General features: G+C 48.6%; 1 protein-coding gene across 2 annotated transcripts in view; it reads right to left on the reverse strand.

Moving 5' to 3' along the window:
- The window catches only part of LOC124046801 (papilin-like), a 78,679-nt gene that overhangs the window by 35,507 nt on the left and 20,784 nt on the right, over positions 1 to 22,388 (reverse strand). For both annotated transcript variants that reach the window (XM_046367558.1, XM_046367560.1), the window contains exons 3-9: positions 22,239 to 22,342; positions 12,646 to 12,706; positions 8,610 to 8,712; positions 6,718 to 6,848; positions 5,728 to 5,851; positions 5,269 to 5,349; positions 2,601 to 2,773 (exon numbers count right to left, since the gene is read on the reverse strand). In XM_046367558.1, the coding sequence (XP_046223514.1) occupies positions 2,601 to 2,773; positions 5,269 to 5,349; positions 5,728 to 5,851; positions 6,718 to 6,848; positions 8,610 to 8,712; positions 12,646 to 12,706; positions 22,239 to 22,342 (777 nt within the window). The remainder of the gene's footprint in view (positions 1 to 2,600; positions 2,774 to 5,268; positions 5,350 to 5,727; positions 5,852 to 6,717; positions 6,849 to 8,609; positions 8,713 to 12,645; positions 12,707 to 22,238; positions 22,343 to 22,388) is intronic.

Consider the following 22,388-nt stretch of genomic DNA (forward strand, 5'->3'; position numbering starts at 1 on the left):
AACAGACCTGGGATCAGACTACAACAGACCTGGGATCAGACTACAACAGACCTGGGATCAGACTACAACAGACCTGGGATCAGACTACAAAAGACCTGGGACCAGACTACAACAGACCTGGGACCAGACTACAACAGACCTGGGATCAGACTACAACAGACCTGGGACCAGACTACAACAGACCTGAGACCAGACTACAACAGACCTGGGACCAGACTACAACAGACCTGGGACCAGACTACAACAGACCTGGGACCAGACTACAACAGACCTGAGACCAGACTACAACAGACCTGGGACCAGACTACAACAGACCTGGGACCAGACTACGACAGACCTGGGACCAGACAGCAACAGACCTGGGACCAGACTACAACAGACCTGGGACCAGACAGCAACAGACCTGGGACCAGACTACAACAGACCTGGGACCAGACTACAACAGACCTGAGACCAGACTACAACAGACCTGGGACTAGACTACAACAGACCTGGGATCAGACAGCAACAGACCTGGGATCAGACTACAACAGACCTGAGACCAGACTACAACAGACCTGGGATCAGACAGCAACAGACCTGAGACCAGACAGCAACAGACCTGGGACCAGACAGCAACAGACCTGGGACCAGACTACAACAGACCTGGGATCAGACTACAACAGACCTGGGACTAGACTACAACAGACCTGGGATCAGACAGCAACAGACCTGGGATCAGACTACAACAGACCTGAGACCAGACTACAACAGACCTGGGACCAGACTACAACAGACCTGAGACCAGACTACAACAGACCTGGGATCAGACTACAACAGACCTGGGATCAGACAGCAACAGACCTGGGGGGTCGGTTTGATGAAAGACGACTCTTACTGCCACTGATTTGATAGTTATTTAGTGGCTATTTATGAAGGTTTAACTCGCAATGATGGTAGTTGTGTTTCAGGTCTATAACAGCCGAGGAGGTAGTTGTGTTTCAGGTTTATAACAGCCGAGGAGGTAGTTGTGTTTCAGGTCTATAACAGCCGAGGAGGTAGTTGTGTTTCAGGTCTATAACAGCCGAGGAGGTAGTTGTGTTTCAGGTCTATAACAGGTAGTTGTGTTTCAGGTCTATAACAGGTAGTTGTGTTTCAGGTCTATAACAGCCGAGGAGGTTGTTGTGTTTCAGGTCTATAACAGTTGAGTTTCAGGTCTAGGTAGTTGTGTTTCAGGTCTATAACAGCCGAGGAGGTTGTTGTGTTTCAGGTCTATAACAGGTTGTTGTGTTTCAGGTCTATAACAGGTAGTTGTGTTTCAGGTCTATAACAGCCGAGGAGGTAGTTGTGTTTCAGGTCTATAACAGGTAGTTGTGTTTCAGGTCTATAACAGCCGAGGAGGTAGTTGTGTTTCAGGTCTATAACAGCCGAGGAGGTAGTTGTGTTTCAGGTCTATAACAGCCGAGGAGGTAGTTGTGTTTCAGGTCTATAACAGCCGAGGAGGTAGTTGTGTTTCAGGTCTATAACAGCCGAGGAGGTAGTTGTGTTTCAGGTCTATAACAGCCGAGGAGGTAGTTGTGTTTCAGGTCTATAACAGCCGAGGAGGTAGTTGTGTTTCAGGTCTATAACAGCCGAGGAGGTAGTTGTGTTTCAGGTCTATAACAGCCGAGGAGGTAGTTGTGTTTCAGGTCTATAACAGGTAGTTGTGTTTCAGGTCTATAACAGGTAGTTGTGTTTCAGGTCTATAACAGGTAGTTGTGTTTCAGGTCTATAACAGCCGAGGAGGTAGTTGTGTTTCAGGTCTATAACAGCCGAGGAGGTAGTTGTGTTTCAGGTCTATAACAGCCGAGGAGGTAGTTGTGTTTCAGGTCTATAACAGCCGAGGAGGTAGTTGTGTTTCAGGTCTATAACAGCCAAGGAGGTAGTTGTGTTTCAGGTCTATAACAGGTAGTTGTGTTTCAGGTCTATAACAGCCGAGGAGGTAGTTGTGTTTCAGGTCTATAACAGCCGAGGAGGTAGTTGTGTTTCAGGTCTATAACAGCCGAGGAGGTAGTTGTGTTTCAGGTCTATAACAGCCGAGGAGGTAGTTGTGTTTCAGGTCTATAACAGGTAGTTGTGTTTCAGGTCTATAACAGCCGAGGAGGTAGTTGTGTTTCAGGTCTATAACAGCCTTTTGCCACAGGAGGCTTCAAACATAAAGATATAAAACTGTATTTTTTTGTTGTGGGACACAATTGAAGTGGAACAACATTTATTGGATATTTCAAACTTCAAATCAAAAACTGAAAAATTGGGCGTATAACTTTGTAGGTCTATAACAGCCGAGGAGGTAGTTGTGTTTCAGGTCTATAACAGCCGAGGAGGTAGTTGTGTTTCAGGTCTATAACAGCCGAGGAGGTAGTTGTGTTTCAGGTCTATAACAGGTAGTTGTGTTTCAGGTCTATAACAGGTAGTTGAGAGTTCAGAGTCACAGATAATTAGAGACAGAATGACTAGAGTTCAGAGTCACAGATCATTACAGACAGAAGGACTAGAGTTCAGAATCACAGATCATTAGAGACAGAAGGACGAGAACCTAATCCCACCCCACCCAAGGACCTAAAGGATCAACTGACTCTGACCTCTATAACCAGCGGCTCGGTGGTGGGTCCACGGCCGATGATGGTCTCAGGAGTCATCTCTCCCTCAGCCCCTCTCTGGTAGTATAGCATGGTGCCTGCTACTGGAGTGGCCCTGGAGAACTCAATCACCCAGTGGCCGTTCAGGTAGTACTCACCACGCAGGTTCTTAACGGCTGGTGGTAGACACAGGCAGACAGAGACAGACAGACACAGAGACAGGCAGAGACAAAGACAGGCAGACACAGACAGAGACGGCAGAGACAGGCAGAGAGAGAGAGACAGGCAGAGACAGACAGACAGAGACAAAGACAGGCAGACACAGAGACAGGCAGACACAGAGACAGGCAGAGACAAAGACAGGCAGACAGAGACAGGCAGACACAGAGACAGGCAGACACAGAGACAGGCAGACACAGAGACAGGCAGAGACAAAGACAGGCAGACACAGGCAGAGACGGCAGAGACAGGCAGAGAGAGAGACAGGCAGAGACAAACAGAGACAGGCAGAGACAGAGACAGGCAGAGACAAAGACAGGCAGACAGAGACAAAGACAGGCGGACACAGAGACAGGCAGAGACAGAGACAGGCAGAGACAGGCAGACAGAGACAAAGACAGGCGGACACAGAGACAGGCAGAGACAGAGACAGGCAGAGACAGAGACAGGCAGACACAGAGACAGGCAGAGACAAAGACAGGCAGACAGAGACAGGCAGACACAGAGACAGGCAGACACAGAGACAGGCAGACACAGAGACAGGCAGAGACAAAGACAGGCAGACACAGGCAGAGACGGCAGAGACAGGCAGAGAGAGAGACAGGCAGAGACAAACAGAGACAGGCAGAGACAGAGACAGGCAGAGACAAAGACAGGCAGACAGAGACAAAGACAGGCGGACACAGAGACAGGCAGAGACAGAGACAGGCAGAGACAGAGACAGGCAGACAGAGACAAAGACAGGCGGACACAGAGACAGGCAGAGGCAGAGACAGGCAGAGACAGAGACAGGCAGACACAGAGACAGGCAGAGACAAAGACAGCAAGACAGACAGAGACGGCAGAGACAGGCAGAGAGACAGACAGGCAGAGACAGACAGACAGAGACAAAGACAGGCAGACACAGAGACAGGCAGACACAGAGACAGGCAGAGACAGAGACAGGCAGAGACAGAGACAGGCAGACACAGAGACAGGCAGACACAGACAGAGACGGCAGAGACAGGCAGAGAGAGAGACAGGCAGAGACAAACAGACAGGCAGACACAGACAGAGACAGGCAGAGACAAAGACAGGCAGACACAGACAGAGACGGGTAGAGACAGGCAGAGACAGACAGACACAGACACAAACACAGACAGACACAGCGAGAGACAGAGAAACAGACAGAGACAGACAGAGACACAGACAGACAGAGACAGACACAGACACAGAGTCACAGATCGTTAGAGACAGAATGACTAGAGTTCAGAGTCACAGATCATTAGAGACAGAAGGACTAGAGTTCAGAGTCACAGATCATTAGAGACAGAAGGACTAGAGTTCAGAGTCACAGATCATTACAGACAGAAGGACTAGAGTTCAGGGTCACAGATCATTAGAGACAGAATGACTAGAGTTCAGGGTCACAGATCATTAGAGACAGAATGACTAGAGTTCAGTCACAGATCATTACACCACCATAGAACACAGCTTTTCTGGTACAACTGTCCTATTGCCATCTCATGTCATGTCATCTCTAGCCCAGTCATCCAAGGAATTAAAGACTCGCCCGGGCAATTAGGGACTCGCCCGGGCAGTTAGGGACTCGCCTGGGCATTTAGGGACTAGCCTGGGCAGTTAGGGTCTAGCCCGGGCAGTTAGGGACTAGCCCGGGCAGTTAGGGTCTAGCCCGGGCAGTTAGGGACTCACCTGGGCAGTTAGGGACTCGCCCGGGCAGTTAGGGACTCACCTGGGCAGTTAGGGACTCGCCTGGGCAGTTAGGGACTCGCCTGGGCAGTTAGGGACTCGCCTGGGCAGTTAGGGACTCACCTGGGCAGTTAGGGACTTGCCCGGGCAGTTAGGGACTCACCCGGGCAGTTAGGGACTCACCCGGGCAGTTAGGGACTCACCCGGGCAGTTAGGGACTCGCCTGGGCAGTTAGGGACTCACCCGGGCAGTTAGGGACTCACCTGGGCAGTTAGGGACTCACCTGGGCAGTTAGGGACTCACCTGGGCAGTTAGGGACTCGCCTGGGCAGTTAGGGATTCGCCTGGGCAGTTAGGGATTCGCCTGGGCAGTTAGGGATTCGCCTGGGCAGTTAGGGATTCGCCTGGGCAGTTAGGGACTCACCCGGGCAGTTAGGGACTCGCCTGGGCAGTTAGGGACTCGCCTGGGCAGTTAGGGATTCGCCTGGGCAGTTAGGGATTCGCCTGGGCAGTTAGGGATTCGCCTGGGCAGTTAGGGATTCGCCTGGGCAGTTAGGGATTCGCCTGGGCAGTTAGGGACTCACCTGGGCAGTTAGGGACTCACCCGGGCAGTTAGGGACTAGCCCGGGCAGTTAGGGTCTAGCCCGGGCAGTTAGGGACTCACCTGGGCAGTTAGGGACTCACCTGGGCAGTTAGGGACTCACCCGGGCAGTTAGGGACTCACCCGGGCAGTTAGGGACTCACCCGGGCAGTTAGGGACTCACCCAGGTAATTACGAGTGGCAACAGTCTCTCTGATGTGGATGGAGGTGGCTCCCACAGGGATGATAAACACCTGGTTATAGCCTAGGAGGGAAGAGAACAGAAAACATAAAACACCTGGTTATAGCCTGGGAGGGAGGTGAATAGGAGAGATAAAACACCTGGTTATAGCCTGGGAGGGAAGAGAACAGGAGAGATAAAACACCTGGTTATAGCCTGGGAGGGAAGAGAACAGGAGAGATAAAACAACTGGCAATAGCCTGGGAGGGAGGAGAACAGGAGACATAAAACACCTGGCTATAGCCTGGGAGGGAGGAGAACAGGAGACATAAAACACATCAGTAGACATGAAGAGTCGATACCATGGAGAGATGCTATGTTAACACACTGATGTCCAGAGAGTGGGCTGTAACGGGAGCTCTATCCACGGATCCGGTTGAAGAGGTAAGAGAACTGTTGTACCTTTGGGCAGGTTGGTCATGCTGAAGGTGCTCCTGACGGGGTAGCAGGACTGTCCGTTGCCCCCACACTGCAGACAGGGGTCCTCCTGTTGGGGGGATTCCAGCATGTTGTCACAGCCCAGACGCTACAGGGGGAGGGGGATAGGGAGGGAGATGGGGACATGGATTAGAGCAGGCCTCTCCGACCCCGTTCCTGGAGAGATACCCTCCTGTAGGTTTAAACCAGGGCTCTCCAACCCTGTTTCTGGAGATACCCTCCTGTAGGTTTAAACCAGGGCTCTCCAACCCTGTTTCTGGAGAGATACCCTCCTGTAGGTTTAAACCAGGGCTCTCCAACCCTGTTTCTGGAGAGAGACCCTCCTGTAGGTTTAAACCAGGGCTCTCCAACCCTGTTCCTGGAGAGATACCCAACCCTGTTCCTGGAGAGCTACCCTCCTGTAGGTTTAAACCAGGGCTCTCCAACCCCGTTCCTGGAGATACCCTCCTGTAGGTTTAAACCAGGGCTCTCCAACCCCGTTCCTGGAGAGATACCATCCTGTAGGTTTAAACCAGGGCTCTCCAACCCTGTTCCTGGAGAGATACCCTCCTGTAGGTTTACACCAGGGCTCTCCAACCCTGTTCCTGGAGAGATACCCTCCTGTAGGTTTACACCAGGGCTCTCCAACCCTGTTCCTGGAGAGATACCCTCCTGTAGGTTTACACCAGGGCTCTCCAACCCCGTTCCTGGAGAGATACCCTCCTGTAGGTTTAAACCAGGGCTCTCCAACCCTGTTCCTGGAGAGATACCCTCCTGTAGGTTTTCGAACCAAATAACCTTCTGTTATTAAGCCTCAAATTTAATCCTACCTCTCTCTCTCACACACACACACACACACACACACACACACACACACACACACACACACACACACACACACACACACACACACACACACACACACACACACACACACACACACACACACACACACACACACACACACACACACACCTTACAGACTCCATCAACACAGACATCCTTCCTCCCGGGGTGGCAGGGCGTGCCGTCGGCCACAGCTGTCCTGTGGCGGTAGAAGAAGTTCTCTCCTCTGGGCATACAGTTCAGCTCACACAGGTTGTCGGCTGGTGGGAAACACAAACACACCTTTAGTTCACCCTTCTTCACCTGTAATTTGCATAACATTACCAGTAATATATTCCAGTGGTCTGCTGAACATTGCTGTTATTATTATACAGTCTTTACCAAACGTTATACAGTCTTTACCAAACGTTATACAGTCATTACCAAACGTTATTACCAAACGTTATACAGTCTTTACCAAACGTTATACAGTCTTTACCAAACGTTATTACCAAACGTTATACAGTCTTTACCAAACGTTATACAGTCTTTACCAAACGTTATACAGTCTTTACCAAACGTTATTACCAAACGTTATACAGTCTTTACCAAACGTTATACAGTCATTACCAAACGTTATTACCAAACGTTATACAGTCTTTACCAAACGTTATACAGTCTTTACCAAACGTTATTACCAAACGTTATACAGTCTTTACCAAACGTTATACAGTCTTTACCAAACGTTATACAGTCTTTACCAAACGTTATACAGTCTTTACCAAACGTTATACAGTCTACCAAACGTTATACAGTCTTTACCAAACGTTATACAGTCTTTTACCAAACAGTTATTACCAATGACCATTTTGAAAAGAAGATCACGTTATACAGTCTTTACCAAAACGTTATACAGTCTTTACCAAACGTTATACAGTCTTTACCAAACGTTATACAGTCTTTACCAAACGTTATTCTTTACCAAACGTTATACAATCATTACCAAACGTTATTACCAAACGTTATACAGTCATTACCAAACGTTATTACCAAACGTTATACAGTCTTTACCAAATGTTATTACCAAACGTTATACAGTCATTACCAAACGTTATACAGTCATTACCAAACGTTATTACCAAACGTTATACAGTCTTTACCAAACGTTATACCAAACGTTATACAGTCTTTACCAAACGTTATACAGTCATTACCAAACGTTATACAGTCTTTACCAAACGTTATACAGTCATTACCAAACGTTATTACCAAACGTTATACAGTCTTTACCAAACGTTATTACCAAACGTTATACAGTCTTTACCAAACGTTATACAGTCTTTACCAAACGTTATACAGTCATTACCAAACGTTATTACCAAACGTTATACAGTCTTTACCAAACGTTATACAGTCTTTACCAAACGTTACAGTCTTTACCAAACGTTATACAGTCTTTACCAAACGTTATACAGTCTTTACCAAACGTTATTACCAAACGTTATACAGTCTTTACCAAACGTTATACAGTCTTTACCAAACGTTATACAGTCTTTACCAAACGTTATACAGTCTTTACCAAACGTTATACAGTCTTTACCAAACGTTATACAGTCTTTACCAAACGTTATTACCAAACGTTATACAGTCTTTACCAAACGTTATACAGTCATTACCAAACGTTATTACCAAACGTTATACAGTCTTTACCAAACGTTATACAGTCTTTACCAAACGTTATACAGTCATTACCAAACGTTATTACCAAACGTTATACAGTCTTTACCAAACGTTATACAGTCTTTACCAAACGTTATTACCAAACGTTATACAGTCTTTACCAAATGTTATACAGTCTTTACCAAACGTTACAGTCTTTACCAAACGTTATACAGTCTTTACCAAACGTTATACAGTCTTTACCAAACGTTATACAGTCTTTACCAAACGTTATACAGTCTTTACCAAACGTTATTACCAAACGTTATACAGTCTTTACCAAAGCTGTATAAAGCCCCGGCCCTCAGGCCCTTCTGACTCACCTCCATAGTATGGGAGCCATTTGTATCGTTTTCCCTGGAAGTCAGATCCATCAAACTGAGAACACTGCTCCTCTCTGAAGTCCCGAGATCCCTCTGGGCAGTCCTGGGTGATACACAGGTAGAGGTAATGGGGTAAGGGTTCATTAGAGGGGTAATTAGAAGTCATGGGCATAGGCCGACAGAGAGTATATTACTGTATAACACCCTGTTGGCTATTTTCTGTCAGTGATATGAACTGAACATAAAATAAATGGTTTATTCCCAAAGATTAACAACTGAGTCGTTTTGCCAATTCGGTGCCTTTGAAGTAGTGTAACCTGGTCACCTTATTTGAATATTTTGTCATAAAGAGGACATGTTCAACTTAATGTAAAGTAAGTAACTAATTAGTGCCAAATAAAATAACAGGGTTGACCGTAACAGGGTTGACTGTGACAGGGTTGACAGTGACAGGGTTGACCTTAAGAGGGTTGACAGTAACAGGGTTGACCATAACAGGGTTGACCTTAAGAGGGTTGACAGTAACAGGGTTGACAGTGACAGGGTTGACCGTAACAGGGTTGACCGTAACAGGGTTGACAGTAACAGTGTTGACCGTAACAGGGTTGACACTAACAGTGTTGACCGTAACAGGGTTGACCGTAACAAGGTTGACTGTAACAGGGTTGACCGTAACAGGGTAGACCGTAACAGGGTAGACCGTAACAGGGTAGACCGTAACAGGGTTGACCGTAACAGGGTTGACCAGGGTTGACCGTGACAGGGTTGACTGTGACAGGGTTGACCGTAACAGGGTTGACTGTGACAGGGTTGACTGTGACAGGGTTGACTGTGACAGGGTTGACTGTGACAGGGTTGACCGTAACAGGGTTGACCGTGACAGGGTTGACTGTGACAGGGTTGACCGTGACAGGGTTGACTGTGACAGGGTTGACCGTGACAGGGTTGACTGTAACAGGGTTGACCGTAACAGGGTTGACCGTGACAGGGTTGACCGTAACAGGGTTGACCGTGACAGGGTTGACTGTGACAGGGTTGACTGTGACAGGGTTGACCGTAACAGGGTTGACCGTAACAGGGTTGACCGTGACAGGGTTGACTGTGACAGGGTTGACCGTGACAGGGTTGACTGTGACAGGGTTGACCGTGACAGGGTTGACCGTGACAGGGTTGACCGTGACAGGGTTGACCGTAACAGGGTTGACAGTAACAGGGTTGACCGTGACAGGGTAGACAGTATCAGGGTTGACAGTAACAGGGTTGACAGTAACAGGGTTGACCGTAACAGGGTTGACAGTATCAGGGTTGACAGTAACAGGGTTGACAGTAAGAGGGTTGACAGTAAGAGGGTTGACAGTAACAGGGTTCACAGTAACAGGGTTCACAGTAACAGGGTTCACAGTAACAGGGTTGACGGTAACAGGGCTGACGGTAACAGGGTTGGCGGTAACAGGGTAGACAGTAACAGGGTAGACAGTAACAGGGTAGACAGTAACAGGGTTGACGGTAACAGGGTTGACAGTAACAGGGTTGACAGTAACAGGGTTGACAGTAACAGGGTAGACAGTATCAGGGTTGGCGGTAACAGGGTAGACAGTAACAGGGTAGATAGTAACAGGGTAGACAGTAACAGGGTTGACAGTAACAGGGTTGACAGTAACAGGGTTGACAGTAACAGGGTTGACCGTAACAGGGTTGACTGTAACAGGGTTGACAGTAACAGGGTTGACTGTGACAGGGTTGACCGTAACAGGGTTGACCATAACAGGGGTTGACTGTGACAGGGTTGACCGTAACAGGGTTGACCGTAACAGGTTTGACCGTAACAGGGTTGACTGTAACAGGGGACGTGTCAAAATGCAGAATGTTGAACTTTAGCAGGTCTTTATTCATATATTTAAAAAATAGATTTATTGAATTCTCCATGTGGTCTATATTAAATAATACTTTATTAAATATAAAGGGCTTTTACAATTCAATATTTGAAGACAATTTCTACTTAAAATATCAAAAGGGATGAAATAGGCAATCATTTCGTGGAAAGAAGCTGGAAGCTGTGAGAGAGCTACACCAACAGTAATAGACTGAGAGAGAGTTACACCAACAGTAATAGACTGAGAGAGTTACACCAACAGTAATAGACAGAGAGAGAGCTACACCAACAGTAATAGACTGAGAGAGAGAGCTACACCAACAGTAATAGACAGAGAGAGCTACACCAACAGTAATAGACTGAGAGAGCTACACCAACAGTAATAGACTGAGAGAGCTACACCAACAGTAATAGACTGAGAGAGAGCTACACCAACAGTAATAGACTGAGAGAGCTACACCAACAGTAATAGACTGAGAGAGAGAGCTACACCAACAGTAATAGACTGAGAGAGAGCTACACCAACAGTAATAGACTGAGAGAGAGCTACACCAACAGTAATAGACTGAGAGAGAGCTACACCAACAGTAATAGACAGAGAGAGAGCTACACCAACAGTAATAGACTGAGAGAGCTACACCAACAGTAATAGACTGAGAGAGCTACACCAACAGTAATAGACTGAGAGAGCTACACCAACAGTAATAGACTGAGAGAGAGTTACACCAACAGTAATGGACTGAGAGAGAGCTACACCAACAGTAATAGACTGAGAGAGAGAGCTACACCAACAGTAATAGACAGAGAGAGAGCTACACCAACAGTAATAGACTGAGAGAGAGCTACACCAACAGTAATAGACTGAGAGAGCTACACCAACAGTAATAGACTGAGAGAGCTACCAACAGTAATAGACTGAACTAGTAATAGACATAGAGAGAGTTACACCAACAGTAATAGACTGAGGGAGAGCTACACCAACAGTAATAGACTGAGAGAGAGCTACACCAACAGTAATAGACTGAGAGAGCTACACCAACAGTAATAGACTGAGAGAGCTACACCAACAGTAATAGACTGAGAGAGAGCTACACCAACAGTAATAGACTGAGAGAGAGCTACACCAACAGTAATAGACTGAGAGAGAGCTACACCAACAGTAATAGACTGAGGGAGAGCTACACCAACAGTAATAGACTGAGAGAGAGCTACACCAACAGTAATAGACTGAGAGAGCTACACCAACAGTAATAGACTGAGAGAGCTACACCAACAGTAATAGACTGAGAGAGAGCTACACCAACAGTAATAGACTGAGAGAGAGAGCTACACCAACAGTAATAGACAGAGAGAGAGCTACACCAACAGTAATAGACAGAGAGAGCTACACCAACAGTAATAGACAGAGAGAGCTACACCAACAGTAATAGACTGAGAGAGAGCTACACCAACAGTAATAGACAGAGAGAGAGCTACACCAACAGTAATAGACTGAGAGAGAGCTACACCAACAGTAATAGACTGAGAGAGAGCTACACCAACAGTAATAGACAGAGAGAGCTACACCAACAGTAATAGACTGAGAGAGCTACACCAACAGTAATAGACTGAGAGAGAGCTACACCAACAGTAATAGACAGAGAGAGTTACACCAACAGTAATAGACTGAGAGAGAGCTACACCAACAGTAATAGACAGAGAGAGCTACACCAACAGTAATAGACTGAGAGAGAGAGCTACACCAACAGTAATAGACAGAGAGAGAGCTACACCAACAGTAATAGACAGAGAGAGAGCTACACCAACAGTAATAGACTGAGAGAGCTACACCAACAGTAATAGACAGAGAGAGCTACACCAACAGTAATAGACAGAGAGAGAGCTACACCAACAGTAATAGACAGAGAGAGAGCTACACCAACAGTAATAGACAGAGAGAGCTACACCAACAGTAATAGACAGAGAGAGCTACACCAACAGTAATAGACAGAGAGAGCTACACCAACAGTAATAGACAGAGAGAGAGCTACACCAACAGTAATAGACTGAGGGAGAGCTACACCAACAGTAATAGACAGAGAGAGAATTCCACCAAGATGAATAGTCTGTGAGAGAACGTTTTTAGTGATTTGGGTCATTTTGCAACCCGAGCATGTTGTTTACCTGGATGTTACAGGAGCTGTAGGACTTGTCTGGTCCCACACAGTTATTCCCTCCGTCAGTCCTGTAACACGGATTAAAGGGTCAGAGGTTATTCGTGGTTTAAAGAAAGGATAAAGATTAGAGCTAACTCATCAGTTATCTGGTCCCAGATCTGTTCTGTCTTGCCAATACATGTTCGGCAAGACAACATCCTGGAAGTTGGCAAAACAGCATAAACAGACCTGGGACCAGGCTACAATCAGTGGGCTCAGAGCTCCAAGGCGGAACTTTCCCCTAGGTACAGACCTAGGATCAGCTTCATCAACCCTAACCTCAACCTTAATCATTTGTGGGGAAAAAAATCTAAACTGACCCTGGATCAGCATTTTGAGGGCAACTTCGCCCTCTTAACCGGGCTCAGAGCAGAGATAATTACACGATGAAGATAATGTAGTCCTTTAGGCTGACCTTTCACATACATCAGTACACAGGCAGGCTGCAGGCAGTGAATGTTCATGCCAAGTGACACGCTATTCCCTACGTAGTGCACTACTTTCAACCACAGCTCTATGGGTCATGGTCAAAAGTAGTGCCCTATAAAAGGAATAGGGTACCATTTGGTACACAGTCCCTACAAGAGCTTTGGCTTCCTGCAGTATGTACAGCAGAGGAGGCTGGTGGGAGGAGCTACAGGAGGACGGGCTCGTTGCAATGGCTGGAATGGAATAAATGGAACTTGTGTTTAACGAAAAGCAGAAACCACACGTTTGACTCCGTTCCGTTGATTCCGTTCCAGCCATTACATGGAGCCTGTCCTCCTATAGCTCCTCCCACCAGCCTCCGCTGATGTACAGGAGGTGTAGGGTGAAGTAGCCCCTCCACTCTGATCCTGGGTCAGTTCTTTTCCACTCATGGTTAAAGTCATCTTCCAGTCTCCTTTTTCACCTTTTTTAATTAAAAAAAATATATATTTGTATTTAAGTTTTAACAATAGCTATTGCACAGAAACACAAGATGTAGTTTATACGCCCCCCCCCCACCCCCCACCCAACATCCTACCCCCTTAACGCCTCTGATCAGACCTAACTCATTAAGTGGGGAGTTGGATATTGGTCTGCAATTATAATATAATAATAATAATATTATAATATATGAGGGGACCCTACAAATTCATACAAATCCATTCCTTTTCACCTCATTTATCACGTGATTTACTTAACAAAAGGCACATCTCAATAGGTGGACCAGGTATGACATGGCACAAGTCGGGGGGCTCCTTTATTGTTCCCGCAAGCATTGGGATGACATCACATCTGACCATCTCCTATCTCCTTACAATGTCCCATCTCCTTCAATGTCCCATCTCCTTACAATGTCCCATCTCCTTCAATGTCCAATCTTCTTCAATGTCCCATCTCCTTACAATGTCCCATCTCCTTACAATGTCCCATCTCCTTCAATGTCCCATCTCCTTGAATGTCCTATCTCCTATCTCCTTGAATGTCCCATCTCCTTGAATGTCCTATCTCCTTACAATGTCCCATCTCCTATCTCCTTCAATGTCCCATCTCCTTCAATGTCCCATCTCTTTCAATGTCCCATCTCCTTCAATGTCCCATCTCCTTCAATGTCCCATCTCCTTACAATGTCCCATCTCCTTCAATGTCCCATCTCCTTCAATGTCCCATCTCCTTCAATGTCCCATCTCCTTACAATGTCCCATCTCCTTACAATGTCCCATCTCCTTCAATGTCCCATCTCCTTCAATGTCCCATCTCCTTCAATGTCCCATCTCCTTCAATGTCCCATCTCCTTCAATGTCCCATCTCCTTCAATGTCCAATCTCCTTCAATGTCCAATCTCCTTCAATGTCCAATCTCCTTCAATGTCCAACCTCCTTCAATGTCCAACCTCCTTCAATGTCCAACCTCCTTCAATGTCCAACCTCCTTCAATGTCCAACCTCCTTCAATGTCCAACCTCCTTCAATGTCCCATCTCCTTCAATGTCCCATCTCCTTCAATGTCCCATCTCCTTACAATGTCCCATCTCCTTCAATGTCCCATCTCCTTGAAGTGTGCAGGTGTCTAATGTGATGTTAGAAACATATTTGTTTACCCTTTAGTGTGTGTACTTGACTCTATTTATACTTGAGGAAAAAGTTCAAAAATCACTGGATGACATCTGGAGGATAGGGGGGGTTAGGGGGAAGGGAAGCTAATCCTAGATCTGCACCAAAGGGGAATTCCCTGTGGTCCACACAAGTTGGTGTTGGTAAGAGCTGGTATTCAGAGGGTGGTGTTGGTAAGAGCTGGTATTCAGAGGGTGGTGTTGGTAAGAGCTGGTATTCAGAGGGTGGTGTTGGTAAGAGCTGGTATTCAGAGGGTGGTGGTGGTAAGAGCTGGTATTCAGAGGGTGGTGTTGGTAAGAGCTGGTATTCAGAGGGTGGTGTTGGTAAGAGCTGGTATTCAGAGGGTGGTGTTGGTAAGAGCTGGTATTCAGAGGTTGGTGTTGGTAAGAGCTGGTATTCAGAGGGTGGTGTTGGTATGAGCTGGTATTCATAGGGTGGTGTTGGTAAGAGCTTTCCCTCCAGACCCGTGTTCTATCAATAACAAGGTGTTTAGCCAGGCTTGTTATGCCTGAGACTAAATACCAGACATGTCCCATCTTTATGATTCCATGAGTAAGAGCCTGAAGCTGGAACGCGTAAGAGAGGGGAGGAAAAGGGGGATACCTAGTCAGTTGTACAACTGAATGCATTCAACTGAAATGTGTCTTCTGCATTTAACCCAACCCCTCTGAATCAGAGAGGTGCGGGGGGGGGGGGAATGCCATTATCGACATACACGTCGTCTTTGCCTGGGGAACAGTGGGTTAACTGTCTTGTTCAGGGGAACGGTGGGTTAACTGTCTTGCTCAGGGGAACAGTGGGTTAACTGCTTTGTTCAGGGGAACAGTGGGTTAACTGCCTTGTTCAGGGGAACAGTGGGTTAACTGCCTTGTTCAGGGGAACAGTGGGTTAACTGCCTTGTTCAGGGGAACAGTGGGTTAATTGCCTTGCTCAGGGGAACAGTGGGTTAACTGCCTTGCTCAGGGGCAGAACAACAGATTTTTACATTGTCAGCTCGGAGATTTAATCCAGCAACCTTTCGGTTACTGGCCCAATACTCTAATCACTAGGCTAGGGTTATGCCTCCATGATGAGTTCAATCCTGAAGCTGAGGGAGGGTAAGGCTGGTCAACAGTAGAGCTCCATGATCCCTGGTCAACAGTAGAGCTCAATGATCCCTGGTCAACAGTAGAGCTTTTATGACCCTGGTCAACAGTAGAGCTCAATGGCCCTGGTCAACAGTAGAGCTCCATGATCCCTGGTCAACAGTAGAGCTCCATGATCCCTGGTCAACAGTAGAGCCCTATGATCCCTGGTCAACAGTAGAGCTTTTGTGACCCTGGTCAACAGTAGAGCTCTAATGGCCCTGGTCAACAGTAGAGCTCAATGATCCCTGGTCAACAGTAGAGCTTTTATGACCCTGGTCAACAGTAGAGCCCTATGATCCCTGGTCAACAGTAGAGCTCTATGATACCTGGTCAACAGTAGAGCTCTTATGGCTCTGGTCAACAGTAGAGCTCTATGACCCCTGGTCAACAGTAGAGCTCTATGATCCATGGTCAACAGTAGAGCTCTATTGGCCCTGGTCGACAGTAGAGCTCTATGGGTCCTGGTCGACAGTAGAGCTCTATGGTCCCTGGTCAACAGTAGAGCTCTATGATCCTGGTCAACAGTAGAGCTCTATGATCCCTGGTCAACAGTAGAGCTCTATGATCCCTGGTCAACAGTAGAGCTCTATGATCCCTGGTCAACAGTAGAGCTCTATGATCCCTGGTCAACAGTAGAGCTCTATGATCCCTGGTCAACAGTAGAGCTCTATGATCCCTGGTCAAAAGTAGAGCTCTATGATCCCTGGTCAACAGTAGAGCTCTATGATCCCTGGTCAACAGTAGAGGTCTATGATCTCTGGTCAACAGTAGAGCTCTATGATCCCTGGTCAACAGTAGAGCTCTATGATCCCTGGTCAACAGTAGAGCTCTATGGGCCCTGGTCAAAAGTAGAGCCCTATGATCCCTGGTCAACAGTAGAGCTCTATGGGTCCTGGTCAACAGTAGAGCTCTATGATCCCTGGACAACAGTAGAGCTCTATGGGCCCTGGTCAAAAGTAGAGCCCTATGATCCCTGGTCAACAGTAGAGCCCTATGGGCCCTGGTCAACAGTAGAGCCCTATGGGCCCTGGACAACAGTAGAGCCCTATGGGCCCTGGTCTGAAGTAGGGCACTATGATCCCTGGACAACAGTAGAGCCCTATGGGCCCTGGTCAACAGTAGAGCCCTATGGGCCCTGGTCAACAGTAGAGCTCTATGATCCCTGGACAACAGTAGAGCCCTATGGGCCCTGGTCTGAAGTAGGGCACTATGATCCCTGGACAACAGTAGAGCCCTATGGGCCCTGGTCAACAGTAGAGCCCTATGGGCCCTGGTCAACAGTAGAGCTCTATGATCCCTGGTCAACAGTAGAGCCCTATGGGCCCTGGTCTGAAGTAGGGCCCTGGTCTGAAGTAGAGCCCTATGGGCCCTGGTCAGAAGTAGAGCCCTATGGGCCCTGGTCTGAAGTAGAGCCCTATGGGCCCTGGTCAACAGTAGAGCCCTATGGGCCCTGGTCTGAAGTAGGGCCCTATGATCCCTGGTCAACAGTAGAGCCCTATGGGACCTGGTCTGAAGTAGGGCCCTGGTCTGAAGTAGGGCTCTATGATCCCTGGACAACAGTAGAGCCCTATGGGCCCTGGTCTGAAGTAGGGCACTATGGGCCCTGGTCTGAAGTAGGGCACTATGGGCCCTGGTCTGAAGTAGGACCCTGGTCTGAAGTAGAGCCCTATGATCCCTGGACAACAGTAGAGCCCTATGGGCCCTGGTCTGAAGTAGGGCCCTGGTCTGAAGTAGGGCCCTGGTCTGAAGTAGGGCCCTGGTCTGAAGTAGGGCCCTATGGGTCCTGGTCTGAAGTAGAGCCCTATGGGCCCTGGTCTGAAGTAGGGCCCTATGGGTCCTGGTCTGAAGTAGGGCCCTGGTCTGAAGTAGGGCCCTGGTCTGAAGTAGGGCCCTGGTCTGAAGTAGGGCTCTAAACAGGGAATATAGAGCCATTTGGGACGTACCCTAAGTGTTATTCACTTCACCCAGGCTCAGACTAAACTCCTCCTCCTCCCTTTCTGTTTGAACAACATGGTAACTGACTGTCAACACTGGATGTCGGCAACACGGTAACTGCACCAATTTGGTAACTGTTGGCAACATGGTAACTGTTGGCAAATGGTAACTGTAATGGTCATGGTAACTGATCCCTGGCAACATGGTAACTATCGGCCCACGGTCTGAACTAGGGCCCTGGTCTGAACACCCTGGTAACCCTGTTGGCAACCCTATGGTAACTGTTGGCAACCCTATGGTAACTGGTCTGGCAACATGGTAACCTATCGGTCCACGGTCTGAACTGGGCCCTGGCAACACGGTAACTGGTCTGGCAACCCTGGTCTGTCGGCTCTAAACATGGTAACTTTGGCAACATGGTTATTCACTTCACCCAGGCTCAACACGGTAACCTCCTCCCTTTCTGTTTGAACAACACGGTAACTGTTGGCAACATGGTAACTGTTGGCAACATGGTAACTGTTGGCAACATGGTAACTGTTGGCAACATGGTAACTATCGGCAACACGGTAACTGTCGGCAACACGGTAACTGTTGGCAACATGGTAACTGTTGGCAACATGGTAACTGTTGGCAACATGGTAACTATCGGCAACACGGTAACTGTCTGCAACACGGTAACTGTCGGCAACACGGTAACTGTCGGCAACATGGTAACTGTTGGCAACATGGTAACTGTCGGCAACACGGTAACTGTCGGCAACATGGTAACTGGTATCTGTGAAGGGAACATTAACGCGGTACTGGACAGGCTGACTAATGTTCCTGACGAGACACAACACAACATACCAGGTGGACAGTAGCCTCAGGAAGTAGCAATGCACCAGCTTGGGGAGTCAGGTATCATGGAGGCTGGGTGTACCAGCTGGGGGGAGGCAGGTAGCACGGAGGCTGGACTGTGTGTACCAGCTGGGGGAGACAGGTAGCATGGAGGCTGGACTGGGTGTACCAGTTGGGAGAGGCAGGTAGCTGGCTAATTGACTGTCTGGCTGGCTAACTGACTGTCTGGCTGGCTGGCTAACTGACTGTCTGACGTGTAACGGGGTAGAGCAGCATTTGGGCGTGTTAGACTAACAGGGACAGCGTTAATGATTCAACAGGCAGAGAGTATTTCATGATATAAATATAAAAAATATAAATATGCCATTTAGCCATGGGTCATGTGTGCATACATTCTACGGGGTGGTCCCGTGAATGGAGATGCTCTACCAACTGAGCTACAGGACCATGGGTGCTAGGGCGTGAATGGAGATAAAGGTACAATATTCTTTTCCCTGTACAGTGATACAAAGCTCTCTCTCTGTCTCATGTGCCAAATCACAGACTTCTATATCCATGTCCCTTCAACTGACAGTAAATGAAATGGATTTGACTCCGCTGTCAAGGCATTTGTCTAATTTCTGTTACAAAATGTGAAATGAAAATACCCAATGACATCAGTGTAGCTGTGCTTCAGCACGTTTAGGAAGCCATTTCTGTTTGAATAAATTCCTCCTAACTGAGATCTAAGCAGACTCAGCCTTTAGCCCAGTGCCCTCAGACCCAGCCTTCAGCCCAGTGCCCTCAGACCCAGCCTTCAACCCAGTGCCCTCAGACCCAGCCTTCAGCCCAGTGCCCTCAGACCCAGCCTTCAGCCCAGTGCCCTCAGACACAACCTTCAGCCCAGTGCCCTCAGACCCCAGCCTTCAGCCCATCGGCCCAGTGCCCACCGACCCAGCCTTCAGCCCAGTGCCCACAGACCCAGCCTTCGGCCCAGTGCCCACAGACCCAGCCTTCGGCCCAGTGCCCACAGACCCAGCCTTCAGCCCAGTGCCCTCAGACACAGCCTTCAGCCCATCGGCCCAGCCTTCGGCCCAGTGCCCACCGGCCCAGCCTTCAGCCCAGTGCCCACAGACCCAGCCTTCGGCCCAGTGCCCACAGACCCAGCCTTCGGCCCAGTGCCCACAGACCTAGCCTTCGGCCCAGTGCCCACAGACCCAGCCTTCAGCCCAGTGCCCTCAGACCCAGCCTTCGGCCCAGTGCCCACAGACCCAGCCTTCAGCCCAGTGCCCACAGACCCAGCCTTCGGCCCAGTGCCCACAGACCCAGCCTTCAGCCCAGTGCCCTCAGACCCATCCTTCAGCCCAGTGCCCACAGACCCAGCCTTCAGCCCAGTGCCCACAGACCCAGCCTTCAGCCCAGTGCCCACAGACCCAGCCTTCAGCCCAGTGCCCTCAGACCCATCCTTCAGCCCAGTGCCCACAGACCCAGCCTTCAGCCCAGTGCCCACAGACCCAGCCTTCAGCCCAGTGCCCGCAGACACAGCCTTCAGCCCATCGGACCAGTGCCCACCGACCCAGCCTTCAGCCCAGTGCCCACAGACCCAGCCTTCAGCCCAGTGCCCGCAGACACAGCCTTCAGCCCATCGGACCAGTGCCCACCGACCCAGCCTTCAGCCCAGTGCCCACAGACCCAGCCTTCAGCCCAGTGCCCGCAGACACAGCCTTCAGCCCATCGGACCAGTGCCCACCGACCCAGCCTTCAGCCCAGTGCCCACAGACCCAGCCTTCAGCCCAGTGCCCACAGACCCAGCCTTCAGCCCAGTGCCCACAGACCCAGCCCCGGAAAAACACTTTCAGCTTTGAGCCTGTTCCTTTACCATACCAACCTCAAGCTGCCATCACTAAATCGTACTGAAAAAGTTGCTGCTGACTAACGTTTGTGACGATTTGCGATAGCAGCATAAATATCTGATTTGTCTGTGTCTGCCGGGCAGTATAGATCACTGCTGGGAAAGGGGGATGAACTATGAAGAACAAAGTCAAAGACACTCATATACAACCAAACTCCTTAGGAAGGATTTGGGGTGTAGTGACCCCCAGGGGGATGACATGTCATGTAAGATTCCTTGAATCTGTACCTCCTCATCCAGTCAGAAAGGGAGACTACACGATCATCCGGCTGTACATGGGGAGACATGTACTTTCCTCTCTTCATAATATTATCAGGTGCAAGAGGGAACAAGCAGGCTGGATTCCAACTATATGATTTATGGACAAAGCGCTTAGCTTAGGCTCTATCCCTCCCCTCTCTCCATTGCTCCTCTCTCTCTCCTGCATAATCAACCCCCAGCAGAACAAGCCACAAATATAGATTCCTTTCAACACACGCACAAGAACACACACTCAACCACCGCTAGCTAAATCTGTCAAGAACACACACTAAGCCACTGCTAGAAAAACCTGTCAAGAAGGAAAGACGCTGTATAATTGGTTCCCAACGAGTGTTGCTGTAACACAGTAATAAGTTCCCTTTTCATCTTCTGTTGGCTTCGCAGCACGCTGAGGGTGTTTGAAGGCAACACCCAACTTAAAGATAGAGATCCTATTCAAAGTTAAACTGCCACTCCCTACAATCAAATATGACACCGACAGATGGTGTACTCATATGTACATATTCTCATTCACCCCTTTAGATTTGTGTGCATTAGGTAGTTGTTGGGGAATTGTTAGATTACTTGTTAGATATTACTGCACTGTCGGAACTAGAAGCACAAGCATTTGGCTACACTCGCATTAACATCTGCTAACCATGTATATGTGACCAATACAATTTGATTTGACCTTGTAAAACATAGGACAGCCTTAAGAGGACAGAGAAACACAGGGGTAGACTAGAGTGGACAGAGAGAGAAACACAGGGGTAGCCTAGAATGGACAGAGAGACACAGGGGTAGCCTAGAGTGGACAGAGAGACACAGGGGTAGCCTAGAGTGGACAGAGAGACACAGGGGTAGCCTAGAGAGGACAGAGAAACACAGGAGTAGCCTAGAGTCGACAGAGAGACACAGGGGTAGCCTGGAGAGGACAGAGAAACACAGGGGTAGCCTAGAGTGGACAGAGAGACACAGGGGTAGCCTAGAGTGGACAGAGAGACACATGGGTAGCCTAGAGTGGACAGAGAGACACAGGGGTAGCCTAGAGTGGACAGAGAGAGAAACACAGGGGTAGCCTAGAGTGGACAGAGAAACACAGGGGTAGCCTAGAGAGGACAGAGAGAGAAACACAGGGGTAGCCTAGAGAGGACAGAGAGACACAGGGGTAGCCTAGAGTGGACAGAGAGGCACAGGGGTAGCCTAGAGAGGACAGAGAAACACAGGGGTAGCCTAGAGTGGACAGAGAGAGAAACACAGGGGTAGCCTAGAGTGGACAGAGAAACACAGGGGTAGCCTAGAGAGGACAGAGAGAGAAACACAGGGGTAGCCTAGAGAGGACAGAGAGACACAGGGGTAGCCTAGAGTGGACAGAGAGACACAGGGGTAGCCTAGAGAGGACAGAGAAACAGGAAAGCAAGAAATAACAACAAACAACAACACTCTCTTACCTCTGGCTGACACATCTCCTGGTTCTCATGGTAACCCCACTCCCACAGCTCCGACTACATTCTCCATAGGGACTCCATTCCTCCCAGTAGTCCCCATTGGGCAGCTGGACATACACAACAACACATTATGGTCTGTGACCCAAATGGCAC

Source organism: Oncorhynchus gorbuscha, linkage group LG10 (genome assembly GCF_021184085.1).
Source record: "Oncorhynchus gorbuscha isolate QuinsamMale2020 ecotype Even-year linkage group LG10, OgorEven_v1.0, whole genome shotgun sequence".
Classification (NCBI taxonomy): domain Eukaryota; kingdom Metazoa; phylum Chordata; class Actinopteri; order Salmoniformes; family Salmonidae; genus Oncorhynchus; species Oncorhynchus gorbuscha.